Source organism: Lissotriton helveticus, chromosome 1_1 (assembly GCF_964261635.1).
Source record: "Lissotriton helveticus chromosome 1_1, aLisHel1.1, whole genome shotgun sequence".
In the NCBI taxonomy this organism is placed as follows: domain Eukaryota; kingdom Metazoa; phylum Chordata; class Amphibia; order Caudata; family Salamandridae; genus Lissotriton; species Lissotriton helveticus.
Genome location: NC_136057.1, coordinates 1,912,312,139 through 1,912,327,497, shown reverse-complemented (window position 1 = coordinate 1,912,327,497; position 15,359 = coordinate 1,912,312,139). Strand labels below are relative to the sequence as shown.

General features: G+C 45.4%; 1 protein-coding gene across 1 annotated transcript in view; it reads left to right on the top strand.

The window, feature by feature from the left end:
* Positions 1-15,359, top strand: part of LAMC2 (laminin subunit gamma 2) — a 107,867-nt gene that overhangs the window by 25,030 nt on the left and 67,478 nt on the right. The window contains exon 2 of the mRNA XM_078643168.1: positions 12,496-12,690. Within this exon, the coding sequence (XP_078499294.1) occupies positions 12,496-12,690 (195 nt within the window). The remainder of the gene's footprint in view (positions 1-12,495; positions 12,691-15,359) is intronic.

The following is a 15,359-nucleotide window of genomic DNA, read 5'->3' as shown; positions in this document are numbered from 1 at the left end:
CTTTTGGAACTGAAAACATTTTAGTTCTCGCCTACCAGACAGATTCTAGCTGTCTGCGGGCGAAAGCCAAAAACATAAAGCGGGCTTTGGGCCTGCCCATTGCTTACCATTGGTTGGTTTAACTGTGGCTTTATTTGCTTGTCATCCTATTCTTTCGTTTTTCCTTCCAATGGGGCATTAGCCCTTTAACACGCTTTTGATTCACAGACTTATGTCCTTCCACTGCTCAAATATAGGGGACTATTTTTCCTCTTTTGTGAAACGCTCCTTATGAGTTTATGTGCTTTCTTGCTCTCTCTTGTGTGCTTCTTCCCTCCCAAAAACCTCACCCTGCTCTATCCGTGTAGCTCGCCACTCTCTTAAAGCAAGTCTTTGGCTTATCCCAACCCTCCCTGTCACATTTAGCTTTTTTTTTTTAAACACCACCTTTCCACCCATTCTCCTCTGTTTTTCCTCTTGTTTAGAGGGGCCAATAGCTGCAATGTGTTGCCGGGCCAATCCTTGCTAAATTATGCACTTTTCCATGCTTTTTAGAGTTTTTAATTTACTATTTTGCGATGGTAGTCTGCTATAATGTACATTTACAAGAACAAAATAGCCACCGCTGTGTCAGAACGCATGTGTGCACACATGTAATGTTGTATGGGCATGCTTAAACCATTGCACTAAGTCTTTTTAGGACTCACCTACGCAGCGCACATGCGCTGCGAAGGAAAGAGAACTTTAGCCATTGATTCCCTTTTTGAGGCAAAAACGTACTTGTTGCATTGCTTTGAATGGCAACGCGTGCCCGTTTGGCGATTCCCTTGTGGGAGCAAGCGGGGCCATGCATTGGCAATTATCAAGGGAAATGCTGCGTGTCCCTACTGCAGATGTCCATACAGTGACTGTTGCCTTTATGATAACGGGCACCGTGTATAAGTGAAGCAATCGCCATTACTCAGATGGGTTAAAAAAAAAAACGGCTCAGCCAAAAATTGAAATATTTGCGTCCTTTTCGCGCCTTACCTGAGGTCGCTCTGCCGCCTCCTTGGCACTCTCTTTCTGTCTGCATCCAGGTTGAGGTCCACAGACTTGAGTGCCACACAATGCAGCCTCACTGAGTCAACAGACGCGCTACGGGCAAGCGTGCTCGCCTGACAAACTTCAAGTCTGCCGCGCAGCCCGCTCGAGCCAAGGGCTGACCTGCCAATGCGCGAGCAAGTGACGCAGAGTGAGAAGTCCTCTACTGGTTGTTTCTCTCGGCAATAGCCATTGGCCATTTTCAAGAGTGACTTCCTCCGTCCCGAGACGGCACGTCACAGTGCATATGAATGCATTGCCCCAGCTGGGAGTCATGTTACAGTGTAGCCTTTATGAGCCAACCATCCCTGAGCCTGCCACAAGCAGCGCTTCTGCACCTGGCTGAACTTCACAGTGAATATGTATGAATTGCAGCGGGGTTACATTTTATTTATTTAATGCATTTTTATAGAGCGCTGACTTTACCCGAAGGTGTCAGAGCGCTGTACAATAGAACCAGTTACGTTACAACAGAGAAATGCTACAAAATAGAATGTTACAGCAGGCTTGGCCCCAGTAGGCTGAAGCAGCAGCGCTCCGAGCAGAGGTGCTAGAAATGCACACATTACAGACGGGGGGTCCTTACACAGACAATGAATCTACCTCTTGAAGACATAATACACACATTACAGACGGGGGGTCCTTACACAGACATTGAATCTACCTCTTGGAGGCAGGAGAGGAAATAATTAATGAAAGAATGCATGCAGAAATGAGCTGATATTATTGTTCAGCCATTAGCCATTTTCAAGAGTGACTACCTCCGTCCCGAGATGGCACGTCACAGTGCATATTAATGCATTGCCCCGGCTGTGAATCCTGTTACAGTGTAGCCTTTATGAGCCAACCAACCCTGAGCCTGCCACAAGCAGCGCTTCTGCACCTGGCTGAACTTCACAGTGAATACGTATGAATTGCCATGGGGGTGAATTTTATTTATTTATTTATTTAATGCATTTTTATAGCGCGTCTTTACCCGAAGGTGTCAGAGCGCTGTACAATAGAACCAGTTACGTTACAACGGAGAAAGGCCACAAAACAGTACGTTACAGCAGGCTTGACCCCAGTAGCCAGAAGCAGCAGTGCTCCGAGCAGAGGTGCTAGAAATTCACACATTACAGACAGGGGGTCCTTACACAGACATTGAATCTACCTCTTGGAGACAGGAGAGGAAATAATGAATGAAAGAATACATGCTGAAATGAGCTGATATTACTGTTCGTTTCTGGGCCATCTCCTACCGCTGGCTAAACATAGTCTTATTACATTTCCGGATGGAGAGTTCTTTTAGGAAGCATGATTAACAAGCATTGGCATAGCCAATAGGTCTCGCCTTTTGGACCTTATAAGTGTTTAGTTATCCAGCACAATACCCTTGGTGCAACAACATCAGGTGTTGCATGGCTAAACACTTATATGGTCCCAAAGGCGAGACCTATTGGTAATGCCAATGCTTGTTTCTAATGCTATTCCGCATAAACACTGCCCTTTTTTTTGCCAATGCTGAACTGAAAAAAGCATTGGGAAAGCCAAAAGCAAAGACCTATTAGCTTTGTAAATGGGTGTCTATTTCAGGATGAAGGGCCTGTAAAACACCTCTTGGTGACCCTCTCCATTTTAGCACAGACCGCTGGAAGCTCAAGTGCTTCCTCTTAGTATTCTATTCTCCTCATAGACAGTGGGAGGGGTTATGCTTTTTGTGTCAAACCCTAAAGCTGCTAGTTTATTAGCTCCCATCTAGGGGTGAGAAAAAAGGCCTGCATTGCCTAGACAGTCCTATGAGCTAATAATAGTCATGCATTGTAAGGATGGTGCACTTTATATGCCTCTCCAGACCAGAGAACCCTGCTCTGGGTTACAGTTTATGCCACATAAAAGACATCAGTGCACATAGGTGTGCTACGGTGGGGGTTAAAAAGCTACCAAAGTAGTAGCAATGACCTTTAGGTAAAGGCTCTGCTTTTTCAAGCCATACCTAGCTCAGTCCTGGGTAGCTGTAACTCAGAGCTGTCAGGCTTTATCAAAAGAACAAGTGCAAAACATTAAGAAGTATCAAGTCAGTTGAATAAGAAGAAAACGCAACAGAATACAAATCTGACACAATTTATAAAAATAGGCTGTATTTTTATTTTTAATTTGACAACTCAATGATAAACATCCCGCAGAGTGTTTCGAAGATATTAATTTCAAAAGACACAATAAATCACAGCTTTTCACTTAGCGCAAAAAATCATTGTAATCTACCGCAACAGAAACACAGCTATAAGAGTACACTTGTGGCAGCCAACTTCGGCAGGCGGCCAGTCACAGGGACCAAAGGGTCCAGTTGAACAATTATCTCACAAGAAAAGCAGTCTCACGTACAGTTCCAGAGTCTATGGGCGAACTGTCATAGGAATTAATGGAGTGTTCCTGATGCAAAGGATACAGGATGTTGAAGATGCTCAAGGATGCTCAGGAGTAAGCTGGTGTCAGGGGTCTTATTATGGCTTTCCCTTGGTCCATGAATGCAGAGCGGTGACTTTGGCCTCAGAGGTCGATGTCCCACAAGGTCCATGTGAACCACAGCACAACACCAATTATCACTACTCTACCGGTCTCCGGTTACAGCAAAATCAGTAGTTCAACTTGCAGTAACGTTTGTGCTGAGCTACCAAACTGCACTCTGATAACTCTCCCAGGACCAGCAGACTTGAGTAAAACGTTTGAGGGACATGGCTCAGTCACTCAGACTGCACCTCAGCTTCCAGCGGGAATCCGGTTTCATGATGCTGGACTCTCAAAGGAACAGGCTTCTCAGCTTTTGTGGATCAGTGGCTGTAATAGGGAGTCAGCCAACTCACTCTTGAAGTCACTTCTGCCTGGGATTGAGATAACTTTTCCTTGAGCGGGGCACCACAGGCACAGATCTCTCTTTCCTAGCCCAAGAAGCAGCAGGTGCAGTTTAGTCTTTGGTGCAGCCGCTCTTTGCTGGGTCTACTGTAGGGAAGCCCTTCTTTGGATCTCTTCCTGGTACAGATGTGATCTGAGGTCTGGGTACCCAGGGTGCCACTTTTATACCCATTTCTTGCCATCGAGATGTGGTGGTCCTAGCAAATGGGTTACTTGGTCTCCTCCCACCAAGTGAGAACTTCATGGGAAATTTCTGGCCTCTGGCTAGCAAAGAATGCAGCATTCTGCCCACTCTGAACATGCAGAACCCTTCTCTTGGTATGTGGAGCTCCTTAGCCCATCCTGGAGGTGTGGTTACCTGGGGGCTACACCCACATAAAAAATGTCTTCACAATGGCTTCTTCCTCTCTTTCATAGATGCCAGCCTGTCTTAAAAGAAAAAAGCATCTACTCTTGTGTGTGAATGCCATTTGCTCTTCAAATCTGGCTTTGCCTTCGAAGCTTGTCTTTTAGGCTCAAATAGAAACTGGCCTTACTGCCAGGAGGACATTGCATCTCTACCCACATGTTCGCCAGTGGTCAAACATAAATATTGGATAGTGTTGGACTGAGAGCTGAGCCCTGTGGTACGTGAGAAGTCAAGGCAGAAGGATTGGACTTGTGGGATCTGGTAAAGACCTGACAGGAGAGGTCCTTTAAGAATGAGCTAAGCCAGGCCCAGCCATGAATACCTATATATTTCAGTCTTTAAAGCAATAGTCTATGAAATACTATACCAAACGCTGCACTCAAATCAAGTAGGATCAGAGCAGCTGAAACACCCTTGTCCGCATTGCACGGTAGAGCACATAGACAAAGTGTGGAATGTTTTGAATGTGTCTACACATAGAATTTTGTACTGGAAGAGTGTCATTCTCGTACAAATCCTATGCTATACAGCCTACACAGACCTCTGCACTATGGTGCAAAGGTTGTGTGTGGTGCTGTACAGCTTGTTTGTGCACCAGCGCAGCCTTAGTGAGCAGCAACAGGCCATTCTTAGGTCTGCCATTAGCCAAGACCTTTTGATTTTACTAAAATTGTATGTATAGTATATTTACTTTAGAGGCTTTTAGCCAGCTCTCTTCATCCATTTGTCTATTGTTGAACATTCGAGCTCCCAGTTAGGGTCTGCTCTTCATGCTGTTGTAAATTCCTTTTTGAGTGGCCTTTGTCTGACTGCTGCTATTTCACAGCATCCCAGAATGCAGGGGTGTCATTAACATCTCAATATAGCAGCTTGAGCAGGGAAGAGTTTCACTGTGCAGTTCTGTATAACATGAAACATTTAAGGTTTTGGTGGCTCCTTTGACTTTGATTGGAGACTCCAGTCTAAAAGAAGTTCATAAATACGTTCTCTTAGAGTGTAAAGGAGAGAGGGGTGGCCAGGAGCGACAGAGAAGAATGGGGAGAGAATGTATGGGTGAATGCAGGGATGGATGGCGTGGCGGATGGAGAGAATGAATGGCGGGAAGGACGGAGAGAGGATGGATGAATGAATGAATGCAGAGATGGCAGGAGAGCAAGATGAAGTGAAGCATCATCTTGGCTGAATGGGGAGAAGGGCGAATAGATAGAGAAAAAGAATCATTGAAGGAAGGAAGTCTAGATGTGAGAAGGAAGGATGGATGACGGATGAAAAAGTAATACAAGACGAAGACAGAAGGGTGGAGAGAAGGAAGTAAGGATAAAGAGAAAGATGGAGAGAAGGTAAGATGTATGTAGAGAAACCGTAGAAAGAAAGTAGAAAAGCAAGAAGGATGGGGTGAGAGAACAAGGAAAACAGTAAGAAGAATCAGAGAAAAAAAGGACGAAATATTGAAAGAAGGATAGAAAAAAGGACGGAAATTTAAGATTTTCAGCATTCCCTTAGTGACCAATCTCCCAAATGTCTGGGTCACGTCCTTTACCCACTTGCTCAGTGGTTTAGTTGGGGCACGGTTTAAAGCGGGGAGGTAAATTGTTTTTCTGGCTACTCCTTTGCCAGATTGTGTCCATTTCAAACTGTTCTTTTCGAAGTTGTTACCTTTTTAGTATGTGAGCAATAAAGTACATTTATCACCGGACTCCCGCCTTTCATGCCAGCATCTGCTTTAACTGAGGACTACGGTTATACTTGTAAACCTATTTAGTTTGGTTTCAAAGCATCCATCTTTGCAACCCTCTGTATTTACATACCTTATCAACCCTTTCTATTTCTAATAAAGACTTCCAAATATATCACAAAAAATAAGTATCTGCAAAAGCAGGAGGAAGGCTGCCTTCGCCGGACTTTGCCAATGCTTCTTAATAAATATGGCTGATGGTTTTCTCCCCCCGCGTGCACAGCACAGTTGGTGTGCTGCGTCGCGCTATAATTTAGTAAAACGTGCCCCTGAGAATGTTTTGTAGCTGACAGACGCTGACGCAGGGAGGGCGGGCCTCAGTCAATGAGATCATGTAAAGTGATGGGACGAGGAATTTCATGGTCGTGTTAGAACCTGTGGGTTTGGTTGGAGGCTGCGGATCACACCGACCTGCTGAGGACTCGGAGAGAGGGTGGCTGCTGAGCAACTGGGCCTCAGCCCAGGGATGCTGACTCAGTAACAGACTGCTGTGGGTTTGTGGCGCTGCTGGGAGGAAGATGACACTACACGAGGCCTACAGCCCCGAGAGGGCCTTGCTGGCAGAATCGCCACAGCACTGCCAGGGTGCTGCTGTGACTTGTAACAAGCACAGTGTCATAGACAGGGGACAGCTGGTAGAGGGCTCATACAAAAGGGGCCCAAAACACTGGCAGTCCTGCCAAGTACTACGCATCAGTTAGGCTAAAGCATTTCAGTGTGGTGCTCCGCATCACCGCACTGAAATGCATTGTCACGCATTATAGGCATAGCCCTTCAGCTGTCACTCAAGCCATTAGTGCTGCCTAAAACGGAGTTAAACTGCAGTGGCAGCTGCCAGCTCACTCGGCTGGCTGAGCTACTAGTAGCAGATAAACTGACTTAGGTGCCGTGGGGAGGGACCTGACCGGACTTTACATCCTGCTGCGAGTTAACTTGTAGGAGGTGCTGTGCTACTTTGCGGCAAATCATCATGGTGCGGCAGTGCTGCCTGGTCGCACCACCGGCCACCGCGTGGGATACAGCTCGGGAGGCAGCGTGTCTGAAGAGCTAAGAGCACTGCTGGGAGGAAGGTCACAGCACAGGTGTTGACCCGGAACTGTTGTTGTGGTGAGCAGCATGAAGGAGAATACTGATTATGTCATTGGTGATGTCATATGTGATCTCATCAGTGATGTGCAATGAGATGTCATCAAAGATGTTATCAATAGTATCTTTTAAGAAATCATTGTGTGATCATGAGCAGTTTGTAGAGGGGTTCAAGTTACGAATTTACTGACCAGTTTCAGTGACAGGGCGTCAGTTTTGTTTTGTAATCATAATGTTAAAATATATATGAATAAAGAAGCAACATGTACAATTGAAAATGTTTAAATAGTCTGTAAATGTGAAGGAAGTTGATCTTGGAGACTAAAAATGAAGATAGCATCTTCAGATTGATTTGTGGGAGTAGTGCAAGCGCGTCACATAGAATATAGAATGGACGATTAGTTCGAATCATCGAAACTCATTTAACTGGGATCCCCGGCTTCCAGTAATGACACAGTGCGGGTCCCTTGCTTCCAGTAATGACGAAGTGGGGTTCCCCGGCTTCCAGTAATGACTCAGTGGGGGTCCTCGTCTTCCAGTAATGACAAAGTGGGGGTCCCTGGCTTCCAGTAATGACTAAGTGGGGTTCCCCGGCTTCCAGTAATGACTCAGTGGGGGTCCTCGTCTTCCAGTAATGATTCGGTGAGGGTTCCCAAGCTCCAGTAATGTTTAAATGTAGGTCCACAGATGTCAAAAGATTAAGAACCACTGCCCTTGAAGATACTAAATGTACAGAAGAGCAAGGCTGTGAAAGGTGCACCTGTGATTCATGGATGTTTTCACAGACATGGAATACAGTTACAAGGCTTCAGTAACACAGACACCATCCAGATGTCCATGCTGAGAATATTTAAAGGCAAGTGCTACATTTCCCATTAGCAAACATGTTTGAAAGAGTGCAGCCATTTGCATCTTCTTCAATGTCACAGATAATGCCAATGGTGAAGTCACATGTGATGCCACCTATGATGTAACTGATGATTTCATCTGTGATATTGTCTTCATCTGAGTTGTCATATATACAGTCATGATACATGCTTTGGAAGGGTCTTACAGTTACACAATTATCCATAAGAGGAGAATGTAATTTGCCTTCATCCCTTGCCTCACATACAGCTCATGGCTTTGCCCAGAGGCCCTCAGGCACGGGTGTTGGTCTTTGGCCGCACCTTGCTTTTAGTATCCCTGCCCTCATTGGCCACTGGGAACAACCTGTGGCAATGGCTATCAAGAACAGAAAAAATATGGTGGCCTTTGGCCACTCCTTGTGGCCATTACCCCAAACCCAGTACGTACTACTCAAGGTGTAGCTGAACCCAGTATCTCTACATGAAATACCTCTTGGGAATGGATTAAGGGGCTCAGTAAGAGCCTGGCGGTCAGCCCATGAAGTCAATGGAGGCTGTTGTCTCTGCTCCCCTGGGGGAGACTGCCTGCTATATTTAGAGAAGCCCACCAAGCCGACAGGGGGCTCTGTGCCTTCATTGGAGCCATTGCAGTGGTGGCTCCACTCAAGGCATTGATTAATTGTTGAGTAGTCATCGTGTTTGATGTACATCCTTTGCAAAGTATTGTGTTTTCTGAAGGCTGGCTCCCAAAGCGGGAGCTTGTTTTCAGAAACCGAAAATCAGTTGCCCTAAAGCATGGAGAGCCCCCAGCAGAACGGTGGCCAACCATTTAGTGGTGTGCCATGGACATGAAATACACCCATAGCTGAGGAGTAAAACTACCCCCGTTGCGTCTGGGTCGAAACATCGACGACAACGCCTTACCTTGGGGCCTGCACCCTCCTGTCCCTCCCCGCCCTTTTGAAAACCATCACAGATGAACACATCACTGTGATAGATGAAGTAGTAACTATGTCCTAAATGACGTCAGGGGCAGGCTTTCCTCACTGCTAAAGATAGTCAACCTTGGCACGATAAAGAATCGGAATCGTTAATCTTGTCTTTTTTCTCTCTACCCCCTTTTGCCCTTCACACGAGCACTACTCTTTGCACTTTTTCACTCACCACTTGGCAGTAACCAAAAAAATCCTCCTCCCGTAATCTAACTGGGAGCTGCATTTTTGCATTCACACAGAATAAACTGCTATTAAGCTAATACTGTGCGCGTTTGGCCTGAAATTTATCAGTGGGTACTGTTTTATGTTTATGTTTATGAATGCATTTGGCCTGTTCTCTCTCACTTTATCCTGCAGGTTCTAACCACATATGATGATTTAATATAGCGTTTTCATTTATTGATCACTGAAAATACTGTCTAGGACCACTTGTTTCCTGTACCGATTGCTGAGGGACATGAAACCCTATCGCTCACTTGTTTTTCTATTTGACACCAATATCAGTTGCACATATAGGGCCATATGTATCAAGCAAATTCGCATTCGCAAAGGCCAAAATTCGAAGAATTTCGGCCTATGCGAATTTGCTAAATGGTATGTATTAAGCAAAATCTGGTGCAAAATAAGGAATCGCAACATTTGTGATTCCTTATTTTGCAATTGCATTTAAGGAATCGCAAATTTTGCGATTCCTTAAATGCAATGTATTTAGCAAAAAAAATTTGCAAAATGTCCTTAAGGAGTCGCAAATTACCACCAACTAAGTTGGTGGTAAGTTGCGAATTCCTGGAAAAATGCACATTTTTGCATTTTTCAAAGTGCCATGTGACGCACATATATGCCCTTAGGGCATGTATTTGCGCCACATGTGCACCCATGCATATTTCAGGGGTGCAACAGGGTGTCCTTAGGACACCCCTGCACCCTTGAAATAATTCTCAATTTGCGATTAGCAAATTGCGAATCGCAAATTGCGAATAACTTCCCATTCATTCCTACCGGCTTCCTGGCCCATAGAAATGAATGGGAAAGTATTCCTTAATTGCGATTCGCAATTTGCAAATTGCATTTAAGGAATTTTAAGAAATCACAAAAAAATGTGATTTTGTACATACATACCCATTTGCGATTCTCAAATAGCGATTTCTTAAAAATCGCTATTTGAGAATCGCAAATGGGTATCTTGATACATATGGCCCTAAGACACTTCAATGCAAGTCTTTTCCCCAAAAACGTCTTCAAGCCATGTACAAGTAACGGTGCAGAATTTGGATGCCCAGTGCACACAACCAATCAGGTGAAGCTATACAATATTAGTTGCGGAGAAACTATAGTAAGTTTGGGTTGGTCGCAGGAACTCACGTTATGGGACTGGCTGCCATGAGTTATTGTGAGTTGACCATAGGACGCGGGGACTTGGCACTGTTGTATCAAAGTATAACATAGGCTTAAAAATGTTACCCACGTTTTATTGGCTATGATGCCCTATAGAGGTTCAATTGATGTCAGTAGCCGGAAGATCCTGGTGGACCATGTGCAGTGAATTGCTGCTGGTGGGTAGATTTCACCAAGGCGGGCTTACTTAAACTCGAACAGGACCGCATCATATTTTTTAACTTGCATTTCAACTTGTGTGCTTCCCCAGTATCCATCCCTGATGATAATGCAGCACACAGATGTTTATTCGCCTCTTCCTCCCCGGGTTTGTCTTGTAAGCCACCTGTGTGCCGCGCTGCCTGCTGGAATAGCGGAAAGTCAAATGTTTTTGACCCTCACCTTCAAGACAAGACAACCACCACTACATTTGGACTGCTGACTCATCTTCCCTGCACTGTCTAGACGTTTCTAAATGCATGAAATGTCTGTTCGCAGGGTTCCTGTGTGAAGCTTGGTACGGCATGTGCAACACAGTTGTCAGACAAGTGGTGTAATAGTGTATTATCTACAGCTGGTTTATGTTTTTAAGGAAAAAACTATACATACTAGACTGCAGTGACTTTTTTAGTTAAGCATTTCATACCACGATTCAGCCGTCTCTAAATGCTATGAATTGATTTAGGTTTACCGGCTTCTGACGGATTAGTCAGGTTTGCGGGATTTGAACTTGGTACTTGCCTATCACAGTTTATTTCATCAATAAATGTTTAATGCACTGGGTCCTGCAGCAGTGTGAAACAATTGCTCAAGACATGGGACAGACATGTTCAAGTTTAAATTACTGACGTTGTCCTATGACATTCCTCTGGCTCGCTTTTTAGGTCTCAGTTAAACAGCACATGCGCTGTCTCTTCAAGACATGTTGTTTTCAAACAGTGGGCTTACAATATGCCCATAGCTTAGCATTAGTAGGCATCAGTTTCGCTCTCATTTTCTTTGATTCCATTTGTCATGACTTGTGGGCATCATGTCCTTTTCTTGTTTTTGGCCCTTTCGTAGAGCACGGCCCAAGTACTTGTCTCCTTCCACTGTTCCTGTTTTTGGAGCGATTTTATTTTTAGTGTGTTCAACCAAGCCATAGGAGAGTGCTTGTGTTTTCAGGCCATCTCCCCTATTTGTGTTGCTTCTTTTCCCTTCACCCTTCTGCTTCCTTCTGTTTCTTCACTACCCTCTCCCTCCACCCCTTTTTGTAACTGTATAGCTCTTCAATCCCTGGCGGCACAGCACCCAGGATGATGTGCTGAATAGCTACACACATAAGGTCCAAAAGGTGAGACATATTGACTGTGCCAATGCCTGTGTTTTTGTGCTGTCAGTTTCAACAGTCTTCCAGTTTTCTCTCATTAATTAGGTCACATTATTTTTATGAGATATTTATCTATTGTTTTTCTTCTGTTCATGTTTTTTGTTTTATGGCTCCAGTGTGATATTGACTACTACAGACATGCAACCTTAAGAAAACATTAATTGTGTGAGGAGGGGGCATGGCATTGGAGGGGTGGGGACATGTGCCCAGAACTACCTAGGAAGCACTTCTGTGCCCTCCTCCACCAAACCCCCACCTCCTAAAAACAAGCCTGCTGAGGCAGGTGCCAATGTCCTGGGGTGTTTGTACACCCCATAATGGACGTTGGCTTTTGAAAGCACCCAACTACCCTTCCCCCCAAAAAATGAGCTGGAAATCTACTCTTTGCAGTGGTTTCTAGCTTGTTTATCCTGCCACTGTGCGATATCAGAGCCTCACTGGGTGATCGTATCGAGCGAGCTCATATTGCGTGACACACGGTGGCACCATGTGAGTTAGCAGGCCTGCTGCTGCTGTGGAGTATCTCTATTGGAACCGGAGTGGGGTGTAGACAACCGCTGTGGCTTGGTATTTTGGAATTGGTTTTGATTCCTTTGCTGCCTGAACTTATTTGTTACTTTTGAGGTCTTCTTCTTATGCGAGTCTCCTCTGCCTAAGGTTCCTAATGTTGGTATTCTAGGTTTCCACTGACCAGCTGTCCTCTTTCTCCTTCTCTTCTTCTATAGTGTGTGACTGTAACGGGAAGTCAACTCAGTGCATCTTCGACCGTGATCTCTGGAGACGGACTGGACAGGGATTCCGCTGCCTAAACTGTCTAGACAACACAGACGGACTTCACTGCGAAATGTGCAAGGAAGGCTATCACCGCATACGAAGGAGCGATGGAGATGTTTGCCTGATCTGCAACTGCAACCCTACAGGTGGGTCACTTGTACTGAGAGGATGGTCTGGTTCCGAGGCAATTTAAAGGTGCAATCCGACCTGCACTTCCAGCTGTATTAATGTTGACACAAGGACGAAGGGAGCCCCAGAGGTCTGTTGATCCTAGTGAGGTGTCACTAAAGTCACAATAGAGTCACCCCAGATGACTGTCACTGATGGCAAAAACTTATGATTCCAGTGAAGTGCCTCTAATGTCTCAATCTAAAAACTCAAGAGGTCTACCATTGGTGCCACTAGCTGATGACCACAAAGGTTTGGCACTAGTGACACATCGGATAACCCCAGAGATCTGTCACTAGTAACGCATCTTAGGACCCTTGAGATCTATCATAAGTTACACTAGCTGATGACCCCAGTGGACTGGTACTAGTGACACTTCTGATGGCCCTTGAGGTCTGCCATTAGTGACACAAACTGATGGCCCCCTTGAGGCGTCATTGATGACCCAACCTGTTGATGACCCAACCTGACGGCCCGATGAGGTATTACTAACGGCACATGCTGATGATACCTCAGGTCTGTCAGTGCAGGATTTGGGGGGGACCCCATCCGCTGCCACTGATGATACAGGGAATGATCAGAGCACTTGGTTCTTTCACTGATCTGCACCACCTGCATTCGGGTCTGGGGGTTCATCTGAATGGAGAAGGTTTCAGGACTCCAGCATAGATAATTAAAAACAAAACATTCCCATTAAAAGACATTAAAAGACAATACTGTGTAACATGCAACCAAATTAAGCTAGGCCTGGCTAAACAATTGAAACTATTTTAAATTAGGTTCAATCAGGAGGAGCTGAACCCAAGAATGAAATCAGTCAGAATAAATATTGAGAAATCATGGGAACCAATTCTAATGAAATTTCTCTTATGCTTTATTTCCTGAAGGACTTAAATCTTTAAAACCATTCAGTTAGTAAAGTGCTTATTGTACTGTGCAAACCTTATGCATTAAAATGCGTGTCATGAACTGTTGTAATACCTACTAGGTGCAGCATGCACAGTTATATGCCAACACTCATGCCATGCCATGCGCCTCTTTTAAGGTTAATTTCAGTCATCAGTTCACTTTCAGTGGCCTGCTTATTTACCGTCCTCCAGGGAATGACACTGTCTTCAAGGCCGCCCTTGCTGATGTGGTTAGTTCGTTAGCTCCTAGATGTGCTAACTTTAACATCGTTGGCGACCTAAATATACATCTTGATCAGGCGTCATCCTCACCCATCAGTTCTCTGTTAGCGGACCTTGAAGCCATGCAACTGAACCAACTAGTTACCTCCCCCACCCATATAGGAGGGCATATTCTTGACCCCTTCTTCACCACTCTGGTTCGGGCTAGGGCATCTGACCCGATGGTGGTAGGTTGGACCGATCATCTGTTGGTTAAAGTGTCGTTCCCTTTAGACGACCCACAATTTAAACCTGCGGATAGACTGATCCTTAAAAGAAACTGGCGTAAGCTCAAACTGGAGGAGTTTGTTAAGATCTTGGAGGCGCAGCCCTTGGGTAACCTGCTGAATGTGGAACAGGGATATGAGCAGTTTTGTAACTGGGTTCTAACCGCCCTTGACTCTCTTATACCAATGCGCTGGTCGAAATGTCACGCCAAAACGCGCAGTCCATGGTATAACGATACTTTGGCTGAGCTTAAGAGAACATGTCGACAAGCTGAGAGGGCTTGGAGGAAATCCTTTGACTCCACGTTAAAATCGTTGTATTTTACCCAGCTTAAGATCTACCACAGGGCAATCTGCCAAACCCGGGCTGCATATTATGCGTCTGAGTTTCTTAGTAGCCCTAACCCATCTAAATTAATTTTTAAGGTTCTCAAAGACCTGATGGGAAAACGGGCAACCTCGCTTGAAATCTGCACAGACTCTCACTGTGAAAATTTGGCATCCTTTTTCGTGGAGAAGGTGCAGATAATCTACAGAGGATTTTTGTCATCTGCGCCCGAGGTTGAGCCTTGTGGTGTGAGGGCTACGGTCCACGAAACTCTTTCCTCTCTGCCTGCTATGTCTGTTGAGGTCTTTGACACTCTCAGCCTCAAAATTAAATCTGGCTCTCCCTTAGATCCGTTGAAGCCAGAGCTATTCACTCTTTTACCGCCCCTTTGTCGTGAGCCTATATTGGAATTGATTAATCTCTCACTCACTGAGGGCGTGGTTCCTTCCTCTTGGAAACAAGCAGTGGTCAGCCCCATTCTGAAGAAGCCTAATCTTGATCCCCTGCTACCTGAGAATTATCGTCCCATCTCCCTCCTGCCCTGGACCGCCAAGGTCACTGAGGCACACGTGAATTCCATCCTGTCTGCCCACCTCTCTCGTAATAATATTCTAGACGAGAGTCAGAATGGTTTTCGAGCACAACACAGCACCGAAACCGCTCTGCTCTTTATGACTGAGCATCTGCGTTCGGTGCTGGATGCGGGGCAGACAGCGGCGCTCCTCTTGTTAGATCTGAGCGCCGCGTTTGACACGGTGTCTCATGACATTTTGGTGCGGCATCTGGAGGAAGTGGGAATTGAGGGGACGGCTCTCCAATGGTTTCGCTCCTTCCTCTCGGACCGGTTTTTCAAAGTGGCCATTCCACCTGGTCAGTCCTCTTTCCATTCTTTGGAACTGGGAGTCCCTCAGGGCTCTGCGCTG